Source organism: Podospora anserina, chromosome 4 (assembly GCF_000226545.1).
Source record: "Podospora anserina S mat+ genomic DNA chromosome 4, supercontig 2".
Lineage (NCBI taxonomy): Eukaryota > Fungi > Ascomycota > Sordariomycetes > Sordariales > Podosporaceae > Podospora > Podospora anserina.
In genome coordinates this window covers 339,194-363,230 of record NW_001914835.1, presented here as the reverse complement: position 1 = coordinate 363,230, position 24,037 = coordinate 339,194, and the positions used below count along the sequence as shown (strand labels likewise).

Sequence of the window (24,037 nt, the reverse complement as noted above, 5' to 3'; positions counted from 1 at the left end):
GCCATCCAAGTTCCAACTGCGAAGCGTCCAAACTCCAGGCCCAGAGAGCACATCACCAAAAACGACAACAAGCTCACCTGCCTTGCTGCTTTTTTGACTTTCGCGGATCCACACGCCAGGCGCACAACCCGGTTGCCTTGCACCTATATTCTCAATCGGTCTTCTTCCGTGAACTTCATTCTACACGAATTAGCAACACCACGATTGCCGGCGGGACACGCCTCCAGAAGCAGCGATGGAGGCCGATGCGCGCAGGATCAAGGACGAGGACGATGGCCACAATGTCAGAACCACCAGCGAAAAGCCATCATATCGGTCATGGAAGAAGAAGTATCGCAAGATGCGCATCGTTTTCGATGACAAGATGAAGGCCAACGAGGATCTTCACATGATGGAGCAGAAGGCGCTGGCGACGGCCAAGAGGCTCGCGATCCAAAACGAGTAAGCAACATGGCTGGTCCATCTCCATTTGGTACACACCTGCTAATATCATCATTCAAAAGTCGGCTGCTCGATACCCTTCTAGATGTCAACAACTCGGCCCAGATTCCGCCCGAGAAGCGATTTGACCTTAGCGTGGACTCCCCAGTCGATGACGACGCTCTCCGCCTTGACATGGACAGACCATCAACGCCAAACCGATGCCCCAAACCCACCAAATCCTTCCAGAAGCTCCTCCGCGAGGTCCCACACATCCCTTACGCTGCCGCTGCAGAAAACTTCCCAGACCTCGTCTCCGATCTCCAAGCAGGCCGAGATTCCCCTGTCGACCCCCTCCAGGGCGCCCCCCATCCCCCCTCCTTCCTCACCGCAGACGATGTAGATAACTACCTCTACGAGCTCGACCTCCGCCTCTTCGACGACACCGACCAGCTCCCCACCCTCGCTCCCCTAGCCCACCCCGATGAGACGGCCGCTTCCCGCGAGAAGACCTCCCGCGACTACGCCCTTCGAAACCCCGTATCCGTGCACAACTGGCTGCGTAAAAACGCGCCCAACACCTTCCTCCAAGACACAGAGCACCATGCTGGCGCCGACAAGGACAGCACCAAGGACAAGGACGACCACTCCAGAAACGGCGCCGACGACTCCGTCATTGCCGTCCCGAGCTCCGCCTCCTCTACCCGAGGCGGCCGCGGCGGAGGTCCAGGTTCGAGAGGCGGCCCCGGCTCCCGCGGTGGTAAAGTCCGGAACGACCCAGCCGCTCGCGCTAAGCGCCAGGCCCAAGCTGCGAGGAAGGCCGCGGCCGAGAAGCTCGCCGCTTACGAATACGAGCACGGTGGTGGTGAAATCTGGGGCCCGAAAGAGGCGTTGAAACGCTATGATGCCTTGCAGGCTAGTCTTGCTTCTGGCGGTGCGAAGGGTTCTGGGGGCGGTACCGCGAGCAAGAGCGACCCGGCAGCAGCTCGCACCAAGCGCCAGGGCGCGTCCGCCAGGAGGGCCACGGCGGATAGGCTTGCTGCTATCGAAGATGAGCTCAGCGGTGATGATTTGGAGATGAGCGAGGCGGCGAGCATTCTTGCTTCGCCTACTCTTGCTTCCGGTGGTGGGAAGGGCACTGGCGGTGCTGCCGGCAAGAGGAAGAGGGTGGCGGATGATGATCCGGGGTATAGACCTAAGGGGGGGTCCAGCCGGCCGACCAAGAAGAAGCGTAAGAGCGAGGGCGGTGGGACAGATGCCGGTGCGGCGACGCCCAGCGAGTCAACGAAGAGGTCAAGGAAGAGTGGTGGATCGGGCGATGGGGAGTCGGTGGTGTATAGGAAAGAGGTTGATGACTGAGGAGGGCATCGGATTGTTCTTACCTTGTCTTTTTTTCTTAAAGGAGTTCATTCTCAGGGAAAAACTTGACCTCTTTTCTTCACTGTTTCTTTGCAGTGATCTTACCGCTATCATCAGCAGGAAATCACCAAGCATACGTATCTCATTGTGACTTTTGACACTCAGACTCTATTAGAATCAGCTTGATTCATCGGGCAAGGGGGGGAGACAGGATGATAATCAGTCGTCGGGGCGTATGGGGTGGGAGGGCGTATCATGTAAACTATGCTATTTTGCTCCTGGAATTTTTTTCACTGGGAAACGCGACAGTGCATTGCGGGAGTTGGGGAAAATAGAGATCGTGGCAACGTATGCGCAAAGTTAATAAAAGGCTTAGAAACGATGGGTGTCTTTCTCTGTGTTCAATTTCAATGCGTGGATCAGGGTCAGAGTACCGGCAATACATCACATATGTGCAGATTGTTGTCTTCAAGTGCTCATTTATATACAGGGAGCCTGTAGTGTACTGTAGATCCCAACTCGGCAATATACATCTGAAGTTGGCGTCCCGATTTGGTGATAAATCTGGTTACCAACTCCCAAACAAGGAAAACAACATGTGCCTGTTTGTGCTGTAGCATCAAACTCAAAAGACATGTCATGATGACCCTTCTCTTTTTTCCCCCCAGTTTATCGAGGCGAAAATCTCATGTTTTCTATCCTCTATGGTTGTTGTTCAGCCAGCCCAGTTACGGCTTACTGGTGACAACGTGGATGCAACCCTGCTCTCGTCTTCCTCCGCGGCGGGCTTGGGACAGCCTTCCTCGTAACGTTTGCGCCACTTTTTGACCATCGGGCTTCTTCTATTTGTTTGGTTATCGTGATTGCTTAGAGCTTCTCCTTCAGGCTCTGCTTGAGTCTTCTCTCAACGGCGACCATGTACTCGGAGGTGGTGACGTAGTCCTCACGGCCAGTCTTGCCGCAGGCAAGGGCAAGATCCTTAGTCATGATGCCATCAACGTCGACGGTGTCAATGCAGGCCTTCTCGAGAGCCTCGGCAAAGGCAACGACCTCGGGGGTGTCGTCGAGCTTGCCACGCTGGATGAGACCGCGGGTCCAGGCAAAGATGGAGGCGATGGGGTTGGTGGAGGTCTCACGGCCCTTTTGGTGCTCACGGTAGTGGCGGGTGACGGTGCCGTGGGCAGCCTCAGACTCGAAGGTCTTGCCATCGGGGGTGATGAGAACGGAGGTCATGAGACCGAGGGAGCCGAAGCCCTGAGCGACAATGTCGGACTGGACGTCACCATCGTAGTCTAGAAAATCATGTCAGTTTTCTTTGTTCGGTTGGCGGCCTTTTCAGGGTCCCAATGGCTGCCAAAACTCACTCTTGAGAGCCATGATGTAACCACCGCTGCTCTTGATCATCTGAGCGACCATGTCGTCGATGAGACGGTGCTCATACCAGATACCCTTGGCCTCGAAAGCCTCCTTGTACTGGGTGTCGTAGAGCTCCTGGAAGATGTCCTTGAAGCGACCATCGTACTTCTTGAGAATGGTGTTCTTGGTGCTCATGTATAGGGGGAGGCCTTTGTCAATGGCGAGCTTGAAAGAGGCGTGGGCGAAACCGGTGATGGACTCGTCAGTGTTGTACTGGGTCTGGGCGACACCGCCGCCACCCTGGAACTTGTACACCTCGATCTCCTGGGGCTCACCACCCTCGGGGGTGTAGACCATGCTGAGCTTGCCGGGGCCGGGGGCGACGAAGTCCTTGGCCCGGTACTGGTCGCCAAAGGCGTGGCGGCCAATGATGATGGGTTTCTTCCATCCGGGAACCAGACGGGGGACACGGGGAATGACAATAGGCTCACGGAAGACGGTACCGCCGAGGGCGTTGCGGATGGTGCCGTTGGGGGAGAGCCACACTATCAGAAGCAAAAAAAAAAAGGGTTACCGTCAGCCGAACCGAAATCTTGTTTTCTGGAGGCATGTTGTTTGGCATGGATCCCGCGGGCCGAGGCAAACTCTATTGTGATATAGAGTTTCCCACCGGCCCCCCAGGGCATGACAGATATATAAGGCACATCATCTCAAGGGGGCTCTCGAAAAAGAAAAACACATACTCTGCTTCAGCTTGAACTCCTCCACGCGGGCTTCATCGGGGGTGATGGTGGCACACTTGACACCAACCGAGTACTTCTTGATGGCCTCGGCGGCATCGATGGTGACCTGGTCGTTGGTCTGGTCGCGGTACTCGAGGCCGAGATCGTAGTACTTGAGGTCGATGTCGAGGTAGGGGGTGATGAACTTGTCCTTGATGTCCTGCCAGATGACACGGGTCATCTCGTCGCCGTCGAGCTCGACGACGGGGTTCTTGACCTTGATCTTAGCGGCGGAAGCCATTGTGCGTCTGTAGTGCTGGATGAGGGTTACGGGAGTGGCTCTCGAAGTGATGCGGACGGTGTTGGAGACCAGGGTGAAGACAGTACGCGAGCAGGAGGGACGAGTTAAAGAGGCACGGAGGGCCGAGGAGACGATGGAAGACATGGCGAGAAGAAGGGGAGGGGAAGGGAGGGGGGTCGAGAGGGGCAAAATGGGCGATGTATCAAAAAGGTAGGTTTAGTCAGGAAGGGGGGGTTTGTTCGCGCCCGGACCGACCCGCGGTGGCAGCTTGTCGGATTGTCGGAGCTGCACTTCAAATCAGAATGGCGACGAAAGCCGAGGATGAAGCCGCCGCTGAGGGCTTGATTGGGTGTTTCGAGCTGTCGCGAGTGGGCCGCGGCAATGACGCCCGGCAGAGGGGAACAAGAGGAGATCGGCGAGACTGGGAGCGCCCGGTATTCAGCGGGATGGATATGTAGGGCAAGGTAGCACAAGGTCGGTCCTGGACAGATGGAGCGGCACTGAGCGATAGGCACGAGAGGCACTGCGGTTTAAAAGGTGGTGGATGGGAGGGCCCGCGAGAGCGATGACGGCGGCGAGAACGGTGAGGGAAGCGAAAAACGGCCCTGTCACCGAACAGTAGCTGCCGGATCGACGATATATGTATATTCTGGGATGGATGGGAGCGATAACACCTTTGTGCTCTGCCAGCTGCAGGGACCCTGCCTAGAGCCTGATGTTTTTTAATTTGGCAGTGGCACGCCCGTTGATCATCCCGTGTCTGGCAGGCCTGTACATACAGTAAGGCACGCAAGATATCTTCAGCAGCAGCAGCAGCAGCCAGCAATGCAGAATGTCGGCCGTGGACTTTGGGCGGATGGACGGGACACACGGGAGACCGGTTGCGCTTCAAGCTCGCGAGTTTGTTGACCAAAAGGATAAAACTCTTCCCGCATGTTACCCTTAGAGAGCGGGGCAAGCGGGGTTGAGAGACGCCGGTACAGGGGACCGATCCCCCCACACGCCGATGAACCCTTGTCCAGCAACGTGAATTGTGGGGTCGTCGCCTGGCCAAAAAGCACGCACAGGAAAACGGCGATAAGTCACGGATATCGCCGGATATAGGAGATGGAGCGACAAAAAGCACCACTGAACAGCCAAGTGAGAAAGTGCGCTGTGGTGGGGGATGACAGGCAGATCTTATATATGCTTTCAGTAACTGACTGCTGCCGGCGCCAGGAATGATGGTGAGCCTTCATTCATCTCCGATTCTGGACAGAAATCTTTTTCTGCACCGAATTCGGGATGTTCAACCATGCAGATCCACAAATCTTACATATCGATAACGCCTTGGATCAATGAATCGTCATTGTTTCCATATTCTCGGTCCGTTTGAGACACCCCATGCGCAACACTCCACCACCAATGCAACGACTCGCTCTGTTTTAAAAAAGATATCGAGTTCTTCAGATGCCGCGCGGAGCCTTATTTCCAACTCGAATGCATTATTGCAAAGGAAGTCTCTTCTGTGTTCTCTACCAAACAAAGGGCAGAAGCCCAATGGCTACCTAGGTAGGTAAAGAGATCACCCCTTGCTCAGGCCCAGTATAAGAACCAGCGGCATGATCCACTTTCGACGACATGTCTCGAAAAGAAAGACGACAAATATGTGCCTATACAAACAACGGGGAAGTACTTATCTTCCTCAACCCCAAAATCGACCACCACCCATGCCATGCCATTTCATCCAATCCCAATGCCAGATCTCGATCTATCCTCTTTAAACTCCCCATGTATGGTTTCCCATAACGTATAAACGTTGGTACAAAATACAATGTACACAGCCCATCTGCAAAAACAATTGCAGATGGGCTGAAACGGCCGTGAGGCCACCAATAGGGGACAGCAACATGTGCGTCTCTCCTCGTGGTTGAAAACGTGTAGAAAAAAGGCTCTCTCCCTGTGAGCCTCCTCACTCGAGCTGGAAGCCGCTCATCGCCTCCTTATCTCCAAACCCTCAGGATCCTCATTGTCCACCTCGACAATTCAGCCTGAAAGAGACCAGTGGCGGCCATCTCTGACGATGATCCGTGTAAAAGCAAGGACGCCCCTGAAAACGCCAAACACAAAAAAAAAACAACAAAAAAAAGACCCCACATCCCGAAAAGGAAGGTAACGAACGGCTGGCCTCTTGCTGCTGATCATCATCATGACCGTCATCGATATAGGAAAAAGAATGAACAGAAAAACAGAACAGAACAAAACAAAAAGCTCCCCAACTCCGTGCTCCGGTCGTCACGAAAAGAATGTGTCGCAGAAGCCACCCGCAAATAATGCAAAAGAAACAAGACACCATAAAAAGCAACCAACCTCCCCGGCCCAGACAATAATGCGGCCCAGTCGTATAAGAGGGAGGGAAAACATCAGAGACTATCGGCCATCAACAGGACCGAGCCCTCTCCTCCTAATCATCACCCATCACACTACCCTCTCCCGGCAGCAGCCTCCCTCACCCTCATCCTGTCGCTCTCGCACGAGCTCCCACACGCAGGACAGGTATACCCGTCCGTCTCAACGTCCACTCTCACCACCAGGCACTTGTTGCATCTCCACCACCCGTTGAACACCGCGCGAGGCGCCCTAGATTCCCACCATTCCCATTCCTCCTTTTTGCTCCTCCGCAGGAGATCCTCCTTGTGGAAATCCCGGAGGTGGTCTCGGAAGTGGTCCTGCCTGCCAAAAGGCGCCTCGTGTCGGGGACACTTCTTGTAGTCGCAGTGATACTTGATCCTTTGGTCCTCGTCTATGTGAACCTGTTTGTAGTGCCGGTCAAGGTCGGCCGAGCGGGAGAAGGCTTTCTGGCTGCAGCCAGGTGAGAGGCAAGGGTAGGTTTGCTTTTCCGAGACGGTGCTGCAGAGAAACAAAGTTAGCAAGAGGGTGTCTGGTCTGGTGGTGTGTGGTAGGTATAGTAACCTACGAGACTGAATATGATGTGTCGACATCTTGGACGGACTGAGCGGGCAGCTGTTGTTGACCATAATTGTCTGGGTCAAACGGGACGCCGGCATACGCGGGGTCGTAGGGATCAGTGGTGTCGTAGTCGTAATAGTTGGCAACAGGGTAGGGTTCTGATAGCAGGTAGGGAGGGGCGAGCATTTGCATGTCTGATGGTGCTGGGACATTATCGTCGTGCAAATGACCACCAGCATTGGCGACAAGTGGACCCGAGTCTTGTGGCTGAGGAGGATATGAGGACCAGCCCTCACTGTACACCTTGTGCTCGACTATTGGCGAACCGAGTGACGATAACTCGGTCGAGTACTGGCTGGAGGCATAAGTGAGGTTTGTGTTGGCTGTCGACTGCGAGCTGCTCCTCTGCATGCTCGCACTTGTTGGGACAGGCCAAGGGCCATCTTGGTAGGCAGGGCCATCAAAGACTGGGCTTTGAAGATAGGAAGAAGGGTAGTCCATGTGGTATAGTGATTGAACCGTCCTGTTCACCGGTAACCACCCCTGAAGAAACCTGTTGATGTTTATTAGCACGATCTGCTGCCCTGTGGTCAAGAAGAATTCAGGAAAAGGGAAAGCCCACCAATAGCTGAGTGATAGATATTGACGGACTCGAAGACTCGAACCACCTTTGCCACTTTCTTTCGTAAGGAAGGGTATATGAATGGGAAAGTAGTCGTGCTGTAGTCAGTTGGGGATGAGACCTGTGGGTGGCTATCTGGAAATGTGCCGACCATATATCTTGAGCCACGAATACATTGATCACGGACCATTCACCCAGAGAAGCGACAATGGGCACCTTCTACACCGCGGTAAGGCGGGAATGTATGCAGCAGGAAGTAATGTCAAGCGTGGTTTCCTATCGCGGACATCTCTGATACCGCGGCAGAGCTATGGTGCAAGCAGGCTGAGAGACACACACCATCAAAGACGTAGAAAGTTGCCCGCAGCCCGTTTCCCTGCGTCTCTACCCAACCCCTGCCTCCCCAAGATACTGGGCGGGGGCTGTTCGCGAGCCTCATTGTCCCCTCAGTGTCACCATAGCCCAGTTTCAAGCTTCAAGGGGACGTTTATTGACTGCAGCCACGCCGATGACGGAGCAATCTTGAAAAAGAAAGGGAAATTGCCCAGCCATGTGGGAGAACAGCGAGACTAACAGTGGAAGGAATGTGGGAACAAGACGATAGCGTAACACCTTTCTGTGTTGAGTATCGCTTAAAGGCTTAGATGTCCCGCAACAAGCTCACAGGGTCAGATCGACCTTCGGTGAGCGTTTGGAAGTGCCCAACATGATCTTCCAATGATGATGGAGAGCTAACTCTTCCAGGAAGTCGGCGAGGAACCAAAGCTCGCAGCACCCATCCAACATGCGTGTTTGTTAATGCAATAGCGGATGGCTCCGAGCCGGCAACAAAAGAACCACCTTTGGCTTGACACTTGCATGCCTTTCCTGGACGAGGGCATATTGCCTTGGCAGGGCTTACCAGAAGGCATCCACAAACAGTGAGCTCTCCCCATATGTGAGACCTGGTCGAAGCAAGTAAGGCGATCGAAGGCTTTGTTCGATTTGATCCAGTAACGGCGGAAGGGGGGGTGGCGGCTTTGCGACGTGAGAGAGGCGGATGAGAGATAGCCGAATGTATGATAACAAGCTCCTCCGTAAGGGAGGTATTGGAGATGGAGCGCCCGGATTGTTTGTAAAACCGGACATACGTCTTCAGCGGCTGTCTCCGCGAAGAGAGTGGAGCGTCAAAATGGAAATCAGCCAACTGACATCGGCCATTGTATCTCTTGCCCGGCGGTGCAGTGCTGTTATGCAGGCAAGTCTGAGGATTCGTTCAGTGACTAATCGCAAAAAATTGCCAGACCTGGCAGCCCGTGATAGGTCCAAACGCTCTGGCCGGTCGGTAAGCAGGCAAGATCAAAAGGTACCTACAGCCTCGCAGGATATATGTGCAGTGTCATGTACAGTTGGTGATGAGCCAAGAGCTCATTGAATCTGGAAATTCGAGTGCGGCTGAGCAGTCCGCATAGTTGGGGACTGTTGCTTCTGCAGTCTCGATGGACTGGAAAGCCACTTGACAGAGAGTGGTGCGATGGGAGAGTCCTCAAGGAATTCGGTGACAAGATGTTGCATTTATTTGCACCGTTCGTGTTAGCAGCATGGCTTCTGATTCGAGATTCAGTCATTGGTGCCACACCGCACGCACACCTTGTTGCAGCCCCACGTTTGCTGTCTCTGCGGATGGTGGGTGTGAACGTGACTAGGACGCCTACGTTATCATTATCGTGCAGATGGTTGAGAGGCTGCGGCTCATGCAAGTTTGAATGTGGTACGCGCCCCGGAGCCTCCTGGAGGTTGCCTTCTGCGGGCCTCTGGGTAATATCTGGGTGTAAGTAGAGGTCCAATGGCAGCCCGTCGTGCTGCCATGGGCTGCTGTGGGGAAATGGCTGCCTTGCGCATTTTCTACGCCTTGTGCCAGCAAGGTGAGGCCAGCAATGATATCAACTCACAAGGCAGACTAGAGAGGCTGTGTAGTTGGGGGTTAGCGACTTCCACTTCCTGATGGTGAGACGGGTAGTAGCAGGGCCCTTTTTGGCCTTCTTCCAGCCTGTTTGCCACCAGGCTCACCGTCATCATCTGGTCCGTTGTTCCCGGATTTGTCGCGCGATTGTTCAGCTGATGGCTGGGGAACGGTACAGATAAAACGGGCAGGCCACTGAGGTACGAACCCGTGGCACTTGGATGGAAGGTATATAACTGATTCTTTGTGATCTCGTTGTCAGCTCGAGGACTGCCATTAAGGATGCCCACTCCCCTTCCTCAGGATGGGCATCCATGGTTCACCTTTTGCTGTGGGCCGTACTTTTTTCTGCGTGTATGCCGATACCCACCAACGGTCTTATGCATATCTGCCCAGGTCACGAGATATGCCTACAACAATACACTGATGCTTCAGTGCACCGAGTCAAAACATTGCAATTATGTTGTTTCCTCCAAACGCTATCGACACTCTGCAGTGTCCGTGAGCCCAATGTCTCACTAAAGAAAGCCCCAACGTTAAGGTTACATCGCTACACCACACACGACCATCTTGCCGGCACACAACAAGTTCAAACCTCATCCTCGAGAAACTTGTAGGCAAACTTAAAATCTGCCTTCCTGCGGTTCATCCTGGGGCTCTGTCAGCAGCGATTCGTCCATGGTATCTTTGCGGAAGGGAGACCAACCATGTGCTCTCATAATCGAAGAAGCGGTACGTCCCCTGTTCAAACTCTTCGGTAATCGACTTTGGCTCTTCGTGTCTCTGGAACCATGTCTGGTATTGTTTATGGAACCTCCAACTCTGGTCCTTCAAAGCCCTCGCGGCAAGATATTGCTGGTATGTCCCCTGCTTGTAGTAGAAAACGTAAAAGAGTGTGTCTGGCTCGATTCGTTCGTACAGTCGTGGGTCATCCAGGATATCTAGCGGCTCTTGTGGGAAGTGTGTGTGCGCGAGGTACTTCGTCTCCGGCACATACGCGCGGGGTGGTTCGGCATCCGCAGCTTCAGGCTTAGCCGCTTCCGATGTGATATGCATCCTCTGGGTCAATGGTGAGTTTATTGACGCCGTCCGCTTCTTGGTCACTTCGTATGATTCCACCAGGTCTTGGAGGGCCGCGGGGAGATGATATATCGACTCTTCCTCTTCATCTTCCTCTTCCTCCTCGATTGGCTTGATGCCATTAGAAACGCCGTTCGCAGCCGGTACTGGTGCTGATACTGGAGCCCCTTGTGTTGACGCCGAACCTGCTTTGAAACATCTGTTAGCTCCTTGCCCGTCAAGTCCAGTTTTTGACTGCCTAAACAAACCTCGCGCGGGGGTGGCATCTCCGTGATCTGGAGCTGCTGGTGTGACGGTTGGCGGTTGTACAGGAGCCTTGCCCTTTGATGCTGCAGATTTGGGCGCTTCCTTGGCTGGCGGCTGGGCAGTTTGTAGGGGTGCCCTGTCCTGCACCACCGGTTGTATGGGTGCTGTGCTGGGAGAGTTGGTAGTACTTGTCCTCGGCTGACTTGGTGCTAACGGAGAGGCGGCGGATGCTGGAGGAGCACCTGGCGGAGGGGGTAAAGGCGCAATGCCCACGTTGTTCTTATCGCTTGCGGCAGCGGCTGCTGCTGCGCTGGCATACTTCAAACCCTCGGCGGGCCGGGTTGGTAGCGCTGCCGGCTTCATGGCAACATTGGCCTGGACCCCATTGCTGTTGGTTGTTTGCGAGTTGTGGACGGTTGCGAGCGTTGGGAGGGGTGACTTTTGGGCCGAGGGACGTCGTGTAGCCGACCCTGTCACAGCATCGGCCACCGTGCGTTGCTTCCCGACCGGAGCAGCAGCTGCCGGTCTTGTCATCTCGGGCTCAGGGGCTGGCTCCTCTTGAACCGACTGGGTGTCCTGTGATGAGCCCTTGTCGTTCTCCAGATTCATACCAAAGGCATCCTCCTCTTCTTCCAGGTTTAGATCGTCGTACATACCCTCGTCCTCGGGGAAATCGTCGTTCATGCCGTCGGACACGTAGTACTTGATGCTCTCCTCTAGGTCCGTGACTTGCTCGGTCTCGACGCCCCCATTTTCGAGTGAGCGGCGAATCAGCTCCAGCTTCCCTTGGTGCCATTTATGCCGTTCGATGATGCGCTCTATCTCGGCGATGCGCTCCAGCTTGGTTGCCTGGCCCTTGCCCTTCTTCATGGTGGCTTGTATCGATTCGCCTTCGGCCTCGAGGGTTTCGATTTGCTGCTCGAGTTCGTCAACCATGTTGCTCAGGAATTCGCTTGCCTCCAGCTTCGCTTGCTCCTTGGGGTCCAGCTTGGTGGCGGCTGATAACCCCTCTTTAGAGTACGCCTTCGTCTTCATCGCCTTTTCGACAGCCTTGAACTTCTCCATTTGCTAGACAGACGGAACACACCAGTAAGCACACAGCACATCCTCTATCATCAAACTAGGTAGGCAACCGACCGTCTCTATCAGCCTCCGCTGCTCCAGCAGCGGCCCCTTATCCTTGATATCATTGCTAGCAGCCCATGTCTTGATCTGATCGCGCAGCCTCTGCAACTTCTTGATTTCTCGCTTCAGCTGATCTTCTAGCTTCTCCTTTTGCGCCTGATTGGTGGACTGCTCAATCTTCTCGTAAATGGCCTCGAAGTCGGCGACACCTTCAGCCACCTTCTTGAAGCACTTGTCGACTTCCTGCTGCAGCTTTCGTGCCGCCATCTCGCTGGTAGTGGTGCTGCGCTGTAGGAAACGTAAGGTTTAGGATGAGGGGTTCGTTTGGTGGCTGGCCGTCGCGCGACCAAATAACTCGGGGGCAGGCAATCAGCCTTTCTCTCCAGGGTTGGAGTAGTCGGAATATGACTGCCAAAGCTGCAAGTTAATTAGCTTCGACCCGTCCAACAACGTCACACGGCCGGGTAGGTAGGTTATTTACCGTGGGGATGATTGCAGCTCTGTCGGCGTAAAAAAGGGCGACATGCGAGAAGGGGAACAGGTCGTGGTTGGTATTTAGGGGGGGGAAGGGAAGGGAATGCGAAGTCGCTGAAACAAACCAGGCTGTTTGCTGATGCAACAAGAGATGGCAGGCTGTCGGCCAAATCAAAGAATGGCAAGCCCAGCTCAGACTCCCTCACCTCGCCCGCCCGCTGCTGCTCTGTGTGAGACCTGGGACTGGGACTCGCACTAGTATCCACTATCGCCCTTGATAAAGAGCCTCGCTCTCGGGCCTTATCACTTGAGTTACACATGGAGCAATTCACTTGGCTACTATCTTTAATTAATGACGGAGCAATTGACAGCACCCTCCTTGCCATTTGTATTCTTCTCTCGGCTTGTTTCTCCGTGTAAAGGGGGCAATTGCACATGGCCAACTATCTGTTCTGTTACACAGGACTTGGCTCAGTCTTGCTTGGAGAAACAGGGATGCTTTTCCTGAATCCACTTTTATAAGCCAACAAGGCCATTCAGCTGGCCGCCACTGGCTGACAAAGCCCAACTCCCTGCAACTTGACCATTTCACGAAGAAGTCTGCAACATGAAGGGTATGTCACAGTCCTCCAAATGCCTTGGGATATGCTTTCAAGACCCGAATCTGAGCGATATATAAATAGCCATCCTTCAACGAGTGCTTTCAGCCTCGGTCACGGTGGACCAGGAGCTGGTTTCATCGATAGGAAAAGGCATCTTGGTCCTGGCTGCAGTTGCGCCGGGTGACACTGAGAAGGAAGCTGATGCCCTGGCAGCGAAGGTCCTCAAGTTGAGGCTTTGGGATGATGATACAGGGGGCCGTTGGAAGAAGAATGTCCAAGATATCAACGGCGAAGTACTATGTGGTGAGCAATACTCTGTTTGTGAGTTGTCGGTGTTGCAATGATCCGTATGCTAAAAATGGCCCTGATCACAGTATCACAATTCACGCTCCTAGCTTCTACCAAGAAGGGCAGCAAACCGGACTTCCACGGTGCCATGGGAGGGGACGAGGCCAAGAGCCTCTACCAGTATTTCTACCGCCGAGTTCAGGAAGGCTATGCTGCCGACAAGGTGAAGGATGGCGTCTTCCAAGCCATGATGCAGGTTGCCCTCGTAAATGACGGACCGGTAAGCCCCAGAAAGCGCCACCTCTTTCCTTTTTTCTTTGGGTGTTTTGCTTATATCAAACAAGGTCACTCTTGAGGTCTCAGCAAGCCCTCCCAAGGAACAAGACCAGAAGAAGCCAAAGACCACGGAACCGCCCAAATAAGGACTAATCCGTCCGTACTGCTACACCGGCGGGTGTCTCTTCAGATCATCACGCGATTAGCCAAATAAAGACAACTGGTGAGCTCATACCGTGTGATGCTATTCTCAGCGTTGTTCCTGCCAGGCATGCGGTGGTGGTTTGAAGTCTGGAGAAGTGTCCCGGCAGGCATGTGGGCGAGATGGCACCTTTCCAAAAACAGGTAAGGTTCCAGGTTGCTTGCGGCTTCTTTAGCCCAGAGGCCCCACCGCGACCCCAACCCCTCATTCATTGTCGGTGCTTGACTGTTGACAGCCCCACCATTTCGAAGGTTCAGGAAGCTCCCCTCCATGCCTGTATTGATGTCTGCCAGTGCATCCAACAGGCCGAGTTGCCATTGAAAAGGACCATTGACATCCCCAATTCGTCTGTGATCACTCTAGTCTTCCATCCACACTGCACTGCTAATTTCCTAACACCCAATTCTACCCACAACATCGAAACTAGCCCTCTCTTCAACGTGCCCCCTTGAGCACCCCTTACGAACGCGCGCGCTTGTAAACGCACCAGGGGAACTCTCCTTCTAATTTTTCTCCCCCTTCTAGAAACAACCCATTCCATCTACCCAAGACACCAGTTATAGCAACCATGAGCAGCACCGAGGAGACAAAGAAGGCTCGCAGCCGCGTCTTCTTCGACGTTACCATCGGAGGAAAGCCCGCCGGCCGCATCACATTCGAGCTTTACGATGACATTGTGCCCAAGACGGCCGAGAACTTCCGCGCTCTCTGCACGGGCGAGAAGGGTATCGGCAAGGCCGGCAAACCTTTGCACTACAAGGGGTCGCTATTCCACCGCATCATCAAGCAGTTCATGATCCAGGGTGGTGACTTCACGGCCGGCAATGGCACAGGCGGCGAGTCCATCTATGGTGCCAAGTTTGAGGATGAGAACTTTGAGCTGAAGCACGACCGTCCTTTCCTGCTGTCCATGGCTAATGCTGGTCCCGGTAGGTAACACCGGCTAGGTGTCCTCGTCATATAGCTGCTTGCGCAGTTTGACTGACTAGTGTTGGCGTGACCACAGGTACAAACGGTTCCCAATTCTTCATTACTACTGTGCAAACACCACATCTCGATGGAAAGCATGTCGTTTTTGGAGAGGTCCTCAGCGGCAAGTCCGTCGTCCGTCAACTCGAAAACCTCACCACTCAAGCCGACAAGCCCACGAAAGATGCCGTCATCGCCGACTGCGGCGAGCTCTCCGGCTCCGAAGCCATCACCGCCGACACCAAGACAGCCGACGCCTATGGTGATGAGTACGAAGATTTCCCCGAAGACCAAGTTAGTGGCAACGAAACTCTTTCCGCCACTCAAATCCTCAAAATCGCCAGCGACTGCAAGGAGTTTGGCAACAAGGCTTTCAAGGGTGGCGACTTGAGCGTGGCTCTGGACAAATACCAAAAGGGCTTGCGCTACCTGAACGAGGACCCCGATCTGGACAACGAATCCGATGAGACCAAGTCCAAGCTCAGCACTTTGCGCATCTCGCTCAACACCAACGCGGCGCTCATGAATTTCAAGCTGGAGGCGTGGGATGACACGGTTCGTTCTGCAAACGGTGCTCTTGCCGTGGCTGGCATCTCAGGCAAGGAGAAGGCAAAGGCTCTCTACCACCGCGGACGTGCTCAGCTGCGTCTCAAGGATGAGGATGCTGCTCTGGAGAGTTTGGGAGAGGCTCAAATGGTTGACCCGGAGAACGCGGCTGTCGCGAAGGAGCTGGCCGAGGTCAAGAAGGCGGCTGCTGCGAGACGCGCCAAGGAGAAGGCGGCGTACAAGAAGTTCTTTAGCTGAACGGGGCATGGAAAGATGATTGAGTTATGACTTTGCAAGTGATTTCTGACACACACAGGGTAGCCAGGTACCTTTTTCACACATTGTTTCTTTCTTCCTGGATGGGGTTTCATGGCGTCAAACTGCAATGGGAAGAAAACTAGTGGAGGGGGGGGGGGTTCGCAGTAATGTTCACGCATACCCAAGATAAGCGAAGGGACACTAGGTCTTTTCATCAATACTAGGATTGATTTCTCTTTTCGTTCATCCGACCCCAGAGCTAATATTGAGAGTTCATGTGTTATCCTGCATAGTATGTTGTGTTGCTGTCTTCTGGCAGCAACCGTTCGTGACAACCAATATAGCAACGCCCAATGCTAGTAGGTTGTGTCGTGCAACTATATTTCGCAAATGCCACCTTCATCCAGTGACAAGACTGTATGTGATCCTTTTATACTCCGACCCGCCATCTTCCCCCCCATGATGAATCCTTTCAGCGTCTCCAACGGCTATCATTGATTTCTGGCGGTTTTAACCAAACCCACCTCCCTCGCCCCCCAACGCCGCATATACACAAACGCATACATACACATATACTAATCCCTATCTCTACCCCGGTCCCTATCCTTCTCCCTCCGCTTATGTTCCCGCTCATATTCCTTGTCTCTTCCCCTTTCTTGCGCCTGCTGCTCCCGATCCCACGGCGTGCCACTGCTGGGGGTAGACGAGGAGCTCGTCGCGCCCTCAGGCATATCAGGTGAAACCGTCCTCGTCTTACGAATAAAGCCATTGAGGAGCTTCCGAGGCAGGTTGCGCACCGTGCCAGCAGCACCACCACCGCCAGGGTTGCCGCCACCATAGGCACCAGACATCTCACTGCTTCTCGAGACCTGTCTGTTGTTGCCACCCCCACTGTTCCCTCCACCAAACCTCGAGTCAAATTTGCTGTGACTGCTCGGGGAAAGCGCCAGGGATGTATGGTCGAGCACGACATCACTCCCCGCCGAGCCTGGCGGGCGGCCCTCGGCGTCAAACCAGAAGGCGGTGTGGCTGCTGTTGCTGTATGGTGAGATGTGCAGTGTGTCGCCCAGGCTGATCCGATCAAGGGCATCGGTGAGGCTGATGCGGTCATTGTCGGGGAGCTGGCTGACTGCGTCGACGGCGCTGCGGAGGGTTTCGATCTGGGAGTAGCAGGCTGTTGCTCGGCGGTGGAGGTCTACACACATGGTGTGGAATTTCAAAAGGTCCCCTGTGTACACCTTGGAAGCGCTGGCGGTGATGGAGTGGGCGTCCATCCAGAGCTTGACGAGGGCGGCGAAGTTGCGGCCGGGATCAAGGAGGTAGGGTAGCGAGGGGAAGCCTTCGCGAGCGAGTGGTGATAGCCGGCCCATGATGGCGACTGGGGTTGAGTAGGAGGCCTGGAGGGTCATTTTGGTGCGTTCGGCGGGGATAGCGCAGACGGCATCGAGAAAGTCTTTGAAGGCCTGGCGCTGTGCGGTCAGGAAGCGGTTCATGGGTTCCATCCAGGTTTCCTTCTTGCCGATGGTGGAGAGGTTTGCGAGGGCTTGGAGACCCTTGGCTATGAGGGTTAGTGTGCGCTGGGCTCGGGGTTGAGGGTGGTCGCGCAGGAGGCCAAATAGTTTCGGGTTGAGAATAGCTGGGCAGAGGAAGCGAAGGAAGAGGAAGCCAGACACCGAGGTGTAGGTTACGGTGCGGAGGAAATCTCCGTATCGATCCTCGGCCACAGCACGAATGTATTTGAGAATATGCCGGAGCTCGGGTGGTAGCCGTGACGCTGATACAGCAATGCAGCCCCAAAGCTCGTTTGTCAGCTGGATGAGGTGATTCCAATGATGCTGCGCATCCTCGCCCTGCTGCAACTTGCTGGGATCGACCTCGCAGTTGGGGTTGAGCTCGTTGATTTCAAATATCTTCTCGGCCAGTGTTTCGTGTAAATATTCCTTTCCAAGGCGGCGCATGTGAAACTCGAGTGCTTGCGTCAAGAGGGAGTTGCCCCTGAACAGCAAATTGGCCTCACCCTGAAGCGACTTGCCCATATCGCGAACGATTTGCTCCCTATCGCTCGTGGATTCTAGGGAGTCATTGGACTTGAGCCGACTGCTGAACCTGGGCTTTTTCAGCGTGGCCTGGCTTCCAATGCCGTCAATCTCTTCCTCAACCATGTTCATCAGCCACTCGTTCGAGGTGCCTGAAACCTGGAATATGTTGAGAAACGTCTCGGCGACGCGCCGCAGGTTTCCGGGGAGGGCCTCGGTAATTTGCGCCGTTAGTCCAGAGCTAAAGCGATGCAGGAGGTCTGAAAGCGGCTGATAATGTTTAGATAGGAGCACCACAAGCTCTTCGTGATGTAGCCGTACCAGCATGGAGCCGACAGACTGGTGTCTCTCATCGCAGATCGGAAACCACTGCTCGTGATCCTTTCCTCGGTCGAGCTGATGCAGTGGTATATCAACAGCACCGCAGAGAACTTCAACCAGGTTGCCTGTCCTGGCCAACCCCAAAGTAGCTTGTAGTTGATGCGTGAAGCTCTCCATGTTTCCATCAATCCGTTTCAGCAGGACCGACAGATAAGGCAGCGACGCAGGGAGGTCTACAAACTCGCAGTCTTCCCGCCAGAACGGCTTTTTGGTGTTCATCTTGGTGGTCGTGCGAGCTCTGACCTCTCCATCGAGGATGACTTCGGCCAGATAATTGCCCGTGATTCCTTCGTGATCGGCGCTCTTGTTATGGCGATCCGAAGCTTGTCCGTCTGCAATAAGGGTGCGCCCGCGTAGTTTGGCCTCAGTAACCCTCACAGATATTGTCTTCTCCAGCCTAAAGGTCTCACCAGGAGGCTCAGCTTGGAGATCTGTCACCTCGCACACCTGTCCTCCGCTGGCGGGATCCAGAGTGTAGACGTCAGGAACAGTGAATGCGCGCAAAAGCACAAACCAGACCTCAAACAGCACCCGCGACTCTAATGACACATATATTGGTCTGAAAATCGAAAGCTGGGTGGAGGTCGACGAGTATATGGGGAAAATGGCCAGGCAGTAGTCCTCGTCCAACACAGATCTGTCCAGCTGCTGAATGGCTGACCTGGCTAGCTGAGGCAGCTCAATGACCGAGAGCACCGTTACATCATTTTCCGTCATGAGCTTGAGCTCACCATTGTCATGAAGAATACAAGACACCTTTCTCCATGTAGTTTGCGCTGACTTGAGATCACGGGTCGAGGGTCGTTTGACGATGGCGCGAGGAGAAGTGGCGATGCCCTTGTCCCACAGCATGACCTTGCCAACTTTGATTACGGGGGTGTCGCGCAGGCCCGAAGAAGACACACGGCGCTTGACCTCGGGTCGTGCTGGAGCTGCTGTGGTGGTCGCGCGAGGTGGTGTCTGTTTTGAAGCGGGCGGTCGCAGTTGTTGCCAGCAAAGAAGCGCCGCCAGCCAGAGATCGAGCTCTTCGGCCACCAGCGGCCGCAAGAGAAGGGTTGATGTCAGCTGGGGAGCGATGAGTTCCAGGCATTGGTATTCTCCATCCATTTGTTCCATTGGCACCACCCTGCACCCACGCAGGTCAGGGACCAGTGTGGTGTGAAAAGGGCCCCGGTCCCCTGGGTCAAACATTAGGCTTCCTTTATCCTCTTCTATATAGCATACACCGCTGTGCCAGGGCCCGCCGCTTTCTCGCTGGTACTCTATATCGCCTCGCATCCTGCCGCAGAGATTCTTCATCAGCAGCAGCACCTTGTTCGCATCAGTTGTTGGTATGGGTAGCAGCAACGAGTCAACTGATGGCGGGAGGGAAAGCAGGGGCGAGCTGGGCCGAGACGAGGGCCGTTTTGTCAAACGACTGCGGGTGCCTGCCGACTTCTTGTCCTTTTGAGCAGACGTGCTGAGTGATGTCTGCTGGAGATCTGGGAGTCGGTATGAGTCAAGGGGTGGCTGGAGAGGCGGCAGCCTGAGCTCATCAGCCACGGGGAGAGACGAGGAAAAGGAGCCGACGCGGTGTCGTGCCTCGACGGTCGGGGCAAGCTGTTGGCGGAAAGCACCGTCCATCGTGTGTGTCCTGGGACGAAACGAAGGCGGCGGTCGAAGCGGAGGACTGGACGAATTGGCCTCATAGGACCCGGCAAAGGAATCGTTAAAGACCACACCCTGGCGCCTCACAGGCAGGCTGGCCGGGACACCGGGTATCGTTCTGGGAGAGGTCTGAGGTGACACGGAACCGAAAGCGCGGGACGCCTGGCCAGTTCTGTCGCGGCTGTCGAGTGCGACGTTGGCCGGCTCAGGTGTGACGGCTGTGTCACCACGGTGCTGCACGACCAGGCTGGGACGGAAGGTGCTGCGAAGGTTACTGGTGGACAGCCTCTCCATGCCTCGTAACGACGGCACCTCGGACACTGGAGCAAGCACTGAGCTTTGTGCTGGACGCCCAGGGAGCGCAGGGGCGCCACCATTCCCGCTGACGCTGCTGCTGCTGCTGTTACTGCTGCCGCTGCTACCAAACGATCTGGTGTCCATGGCGGCCGGCAGCGGGCTGGTCAGTCTTCGCTCCGGGGGTATACGGCCTCAGCGCATTCGCATACGCCCACTCAGAGCATGCCCTTTCTCTTTCTCTTTCTCTTTTCTCTTCTCTTGTCCGTATCGCGTGCTTGCTCTCTCTGCCGCCACTATTGTGTCTTTTTGTTTCTAGGACCCGACCCGAGAGGTGGAGCTTGCTTTGTCTGCTCCGACGAATCAGTACTCCTATCGTTGTTTCCAGTTTTCAAGCCCACCGACCATAGCATCACCAGAGCACCATAGCAAGGAGAAACCACACGATCACAGCAAAGCTGGCACGGCAATCGAGCTCACGATATCTTCAAGGAACACGCCGACCGCAATGGGCTTAATTGAAGCCGCAGACGCGACGGTCACCAAGCCCTGCTGAAGATTGTACAAAACGGCGACTGGGGCGGCCGGAGAGGATGGCGGACGGGCGGACGGGTCGTGGCGGACGGGTTCGAAGATCGTGGGGATCGGCGAAGGTGGGCTGTTTGGAGAACGCCTGTCGCGATCGGTCGACAGCTCGGCGCTGGGGGAGACGGGAATATGCTTGCGTGAAGAAGACTGCTATGCTGGTCTGGAGTGGTGTTGGTCTATACTTTGTACAATGAACACTACAGCATTGCTAACGACTATACTCTGTATGGAGAGGATGGATGCTTGCTAGCCTGGCTACGCCCGCTAGGGAATGCGGATCGAGAGGGCCGCTCAGGACCGTCCAGTCCGGAAAGACAAGCGTGCCAGACCCTTGCTCCACTACCTATGGACACGACAGCCGGGGACAGCGGGGCCCTGACATGCGAACGTCAACTTTTGAGTGGTCAGCGGTGCTCAGCAGCCCAAAGTAGCCCCGCAACACCTCTTTGTGTCCGTTTCCGTGACCGGCCACCCGCAACCAACAACGGCGGAAAACGACGGCCAAAACACCAACCTTCATATATGGTACATCATGCTACGCAGCACATCTTAGAAGCCTTCTCCAACCATGATGGTACGGCCACCACCATACCAAAGGGCCCCATTCCGAGCATCCAACCCCCTCTCCTGGCCCACGATCCACTCGCCAACATATTCTCCATCTTGCACATCCCAGACCTCACCTTCCAGCCACTTGTTCAAATCATCAATAGCTTGGACCCATTTCTGTCGCTGTTCCGGCGTCTCGTGGTCCGTCTGTGTGAGATATCGACCCAGCGTGATGTGGGCACTGGGAACAACATAACGTGACCCGATCTCTACGCCAGTCGACTTTGCTTCGTCAAAGACATCGCGACGCAGATGGTGGTAGGTGTAGGTGTCACTTTCCGCCGTGTCGTTCCCCAGCAGACCTGGATGGTTGATGTGTTTTGGGTGCGGTGCCACGGGTGGTGGTGAGAGCACCGCTTCGCCTGCCGCAGGCAAGAACGAGACAGCCAATGCCGAGAGGTCATAGGATATAAAAGGCTTCACCAGACGAGCGCGCTTGGTGAAGGGCATGTTTGTCAGACTGGCGAGTTGCGGCCGCATGAGGGCCACCATACTTTCAATTTCAGCCGGTGATCGTGAATGGGCAATCTCGAGCGTGGTCATGTGCATCCGGTGAGTCGGCATAAGCCAAAGGTCTGGGAAGGTTCGGTCGGTCAGCTCTGCTCGCGGAAGGGGGAAAATGTGCTTACTGGGTGCTGCCTGTTTGAGTGCTTGCTGAAGATGAACAACCAACCGGATGATGTGATCTGGAGGCCTGGCCCAGAAAACAAGACAGTTGCGAGGGTCCTTGAATCCGGGCTCAAGCTTGGGGTTCTCTAAACGGAGTAAAAACGGATCGATGATGAGTTCTTTGAACTCGTGAGATAGAAACTTTTCTTTCTGTTGCAAGTTTCGGGCAATGCGATGGGTTGCATATAATGACTGAATCTCGGCCTGGGACCATGTCTCATTAGCAGGTTTCTTTTGTTTACATTTCGATGCCTCGAGTCTTGAACAATAAGAAAATTTACTCTGGTGGCACTGATTCCGATTTTGCTTCTCATCCCTTCCGGTACCTTTGCCTTATTCCGTGTTCTGTCCAGCGCTTTTTCCACAAGCTGCCGGCAACATCCCGACCGATAACCCGTCGTCTGCCGGCACTTGATGCTTATACACTTCCCCCCCGATAGTCTGTTAGGGCTCAAGTCCGGATAGGGCCTCGGCCCCTTCGGGTTTTCCGCCGATGCTTTCCAAGCTTCTTCCCGCTCGCCCTCCGTAACCTTCCGCGGACCTCTGGCCCCGCTCTAGTGCATGCGCCGGCAACTTCCCCTCGTTGCCGACAGTCTTGTTCTGTTCTCTCTCAATATCCCTCTTCCCTCTGCCTCGCCTATTTCCCATCTTCCTATCTTATTTCTTCGGAATCCTCCTAATTCTTCCTCTCCTTCCTTCTTCTAACACCATGTCTCTTCTCGCTCCCTCAGTTTCCTCCCTCTGTCTTCAGCAACCACCTGCTCCCCTCCACTACAAGACAACAAAAGTGCAATCACAGTATTCAGGAACGTACCGCATTACCATGACAAGCGTTGATCAGAGCGTTGTAAGGGTTGTCTCCAGGCTTGATCTCGACACCAGAAAGATCTTCCAACTTATTCCGAATGTCTGTCGACTCCAGCTCGGGCTTCGCCATCTCACCCATCTGAGCAGCTAATCAAGGATTTCGCTCACGTCAAGAACCCAGTCGTTAAAGCAGTGAATTCTCCAATCCCGGACCGTTTTCAACGTTGTTTTGCTGATATAGGGATCACTACACAGCTTCGAATTCTGGACGGTTGTGTCTGTTGGACATCTGATTGTGAGACAGGGATTTGATAATTATGTCCCAGCCGTCCAGCCACGTGTCTTGGCGGAACCCACCTTCAACGACATGTCGTCGTCCACCAATCAAGATCAATCCCAAGTTCTCAGCCGTGGATTTCTGATCCTTTTGGGAGCGTGTCGAAGTCTCATGGACTGTCTGGACTATTTCGTATAGGTACAATCTGCCTTCATCTTTTGTCAGTCTCTGGCTATCCCCCAGTTTCTGCTTCTGACATCTTCTTGCTCTAATACGCCACATCTCCACAAGGGCAACTTAGTGCTAGGTGGTGACTCCCCTCTCTCGAAATGGTATCATGGTATGCCCGGCCTCCCTATCGTTATATAGGCGTGGCGTGGCTCTCTGATCTTCAACGCCTGGGCTCGAGCTTTGTGGTACATCACTTCCTTCATTGGCAAGAATGTGTGTAAGCCATTCCCATGGCCCTTTCCAACTTCTTGTCAGCTTTGGTTGGAGATCTTGTGTTTTGGGGTTTGCCAAGTGATGCGGTTATGGGTAGACACATTTCTTGCGGCATGTTACTGCAGAAGCCCATCCGCCAGATGCAGCATGACACAAAAGTCATTGCCGTCCTTTATTGCGGCTCAGCTTTCACGCTTCTTGTTTCTTTCTCGACGGGCACTAACCCAGCGTTTTTTCACATCTTCTGCTTCAACGCCAATTCAGCATGAACATGGAGACGCTTGTCGGAGTGATAGCCAAGATGTCGTTGGCCTCGATGCAACATATACAAGCTATGTGCTAGCGCTGTCCCTTTCTCAGGACATATCAAGGATGTTGCTGTTCTGTTATGGAGATCAACTTCTTTCTTTATACGTTAGGTGCTGAAGCATGAATGGTGCGTTAACTTCACAGCGCTTCCACGTTGTTTACTTGCCCCAGAGCCCCGTAGCCTGGCTGGGACATCATCAACATCAACATTGTTTACCTACCCCTGAATCTCTCAATCC

The 24,037-nt window shown here is 54.4% G+C and overlaps 10 protein-coding genes across 10 annotated transcripts; 3 read left to right on the top strand and 7 right to left on the bottom strand.

Annotated features, from left to right (window-relative positions):
- Positions 1 to 235: 235 nt before the first annotated feature.
- PODANS_4_3050 (uncharacterized protein) lies at positions 236 to 1,779 on the top strand (the record flags this gene model as incomplete). Its single annotated transcript, XM_001903925.1, has 2 exons — positions 236 to 441; positions 504 to 1,779. The coding sequence occupies 2 exons, from the start codon at positions 236 to 238 to the stop codon at positions 1,777 to 1,779; spliced, it is 1,482 nt and encodes a 493-aa protein (XP_001903960.1).
- An 867-nt stretch (positions 1,780 to 2,646) lies between these two features.
- PODANS_4_3040 (uncharacterized protein) lies at positions 2,647 to 4,302 on the bottom strand (the record flags this gene model as incomplete). Its single annotated transcript, XM_001903924.1, has 3 exons — positions 2,647 to 3,071; positions 3,144 to 3,680; positions 3,879 to 4,302. The coding sequence occupies 3 exons, from the start codon at positions 4,300 to 4,302 to the stop codon at positions 2,647 to 2,649; spliced, it is 1,386 nt and encodes a 461-aa protein (XP_001903959.1).
- Positions 4,303 to 6,620: 2,318 nt separating this feature from the next.
- Positions 6,621 to 7,319, bottom strand: PODANS_4_3030 (uncharacterized protein; the record flags this gene model as incomplete). The annotated part of the gene is made up of 1 exon (XM_001903923.1): positions 6,621 to 7,319. The coding sequence occupies one exon, from the start codon at positions 7,317 to 7,319 to the stop codon at positions 6,621 to 6,623; it is 699 nt and encodes a 232-aa protein (XP_001903958.1).
- Positions 7,320 to 8,863: 1,544 nt separating this feature from the next.
- On the bottom strand, positions 8,864 to 9,336 carry PODANS_4_3025 (uncharacterized protein; the record flags this gene model as incomplete). Its single annotated transcript, XM_001903922.1, has 2 exons — positions 8,864 to 8,972; positions 9,083 to 9,336. The coding sequence occupies 2 exons, from the start codon at positions 9,334 to 9,336 to the stop codon at positions 8,864 to 8,866; spliced, it is 363 nt and encodes a 120-aa protein (XP_001903957.1).
- Positions 9,337 to 10,260: 924 nt separating this feature from the next.
- Positions 10,261 to 12,647, bottom strand: PODANS_4_3020 (uncharacterized protein; the record flags this gene model as incomplete). Its single annotated transcript, XM_001903921.1, has 5 exons — positions 10,261 to 10,321; positions 10,378 to 12,056; positions 12,135 to 12,298; positions 12,355 to 12,539; positions 12,604 to 12,647. 5 exons carry the CDS (start codon positions 12,645 to 12,647, stop codon positions 10,261 to 10,263), a joined length of 2,133 nt encoding a protein of 710 aa, XP_001903956.1.
- A 556-nt stretch (positions 12,648 to 13,203) lies between these two features.
- Positions 13,204 to 13,908, top strand: PODANS_4_3010 (uncharacterized protein; the record flags this gene model as incomplete). Its single annotated transcript, XM_001903920.1, has 4 exons — positions 13,204 to 13,210; positions 13,280 to 13,501; positions 13,573 to 13,766; positions 13,831 to 13,908. The coding sequence occupies 4 exons, from the start codon at positions 13,204 to 13,206 to the stop codon at positions 13,906 to 13,908; spliced, it is 501 nt and encodes a 166-aa protein (XP_001903955.1).
- Positions 13,909 to 14,532: 624 nt separating this feature from the next.
- PODANS_4_3000 (uncharacterized protein) lies at positions 14,533 to 15,737 on the top strand (the record flags this gene model as incomplete). The annotated part of the gene is made up of 2 exons (XM_001903919.1): positions 14,533 to 14,893; positions 14,971 to 15,737. The coding sequence occupies 2 exons, from the start codon at positions 14,533 to 14,535 to the stop codon at positions 15,735 to 15,737; spliced, it is 1,128 nt and encodes a 375-aa protein (XP_001903954.1).
- Positions 15,738 to 16,312: 575 nt separating this feature from the next.
- PODANS_4_2990 (uncharacterized protein) lies at positions 16,313 to 20,170 on the bottom strand (the record flags this gene model as incomplete). The annotated part of the gene is made up of 1 exon (XM_001903918.1): positions 16,313 to 20,170. A coding segment is annotated over one exon (3,858 nt), but the record flags the coding sequence as incomplete, so codon positions are not given.
- Positions 20,171 to 21,232: 1,062 nt separating this feature from the next.
- Positions 21,233 to 22,165, bottom strand: PODANS_4_2980 (uncharacterized protein; the record flags this gene model as incomplete). Its single annotated transcript, XM_001903917.1, has 1 exon — positions 21,233 to 22,165. A coding segment is annotated over one exon (933 nt), but the record flags the coding sequence as incomplete, so codon positions are not given.
- Positions 22,166 to 22,763: 598 nt separating this feature from the next.
- On the bottom strand, positions 22,764 to 22,907 carry PODANS_4_2970 (uncharacterized protein; the record flags this gene model as incomplete). Its single annotated transcript, XM_001903916.1, has 1 exon — positions 22,764 to 22,907. The coding sequence occupies one exon, from the start codon at positions 22,905 to 22,907 to the stop codon at positions 22,764 to 22,766; it is 144 nt and encodes a 47-aa protein (XP_001903951.1).
- Positions 22,908 to 24,037: the final 1,130 nt, after the last annotated feature.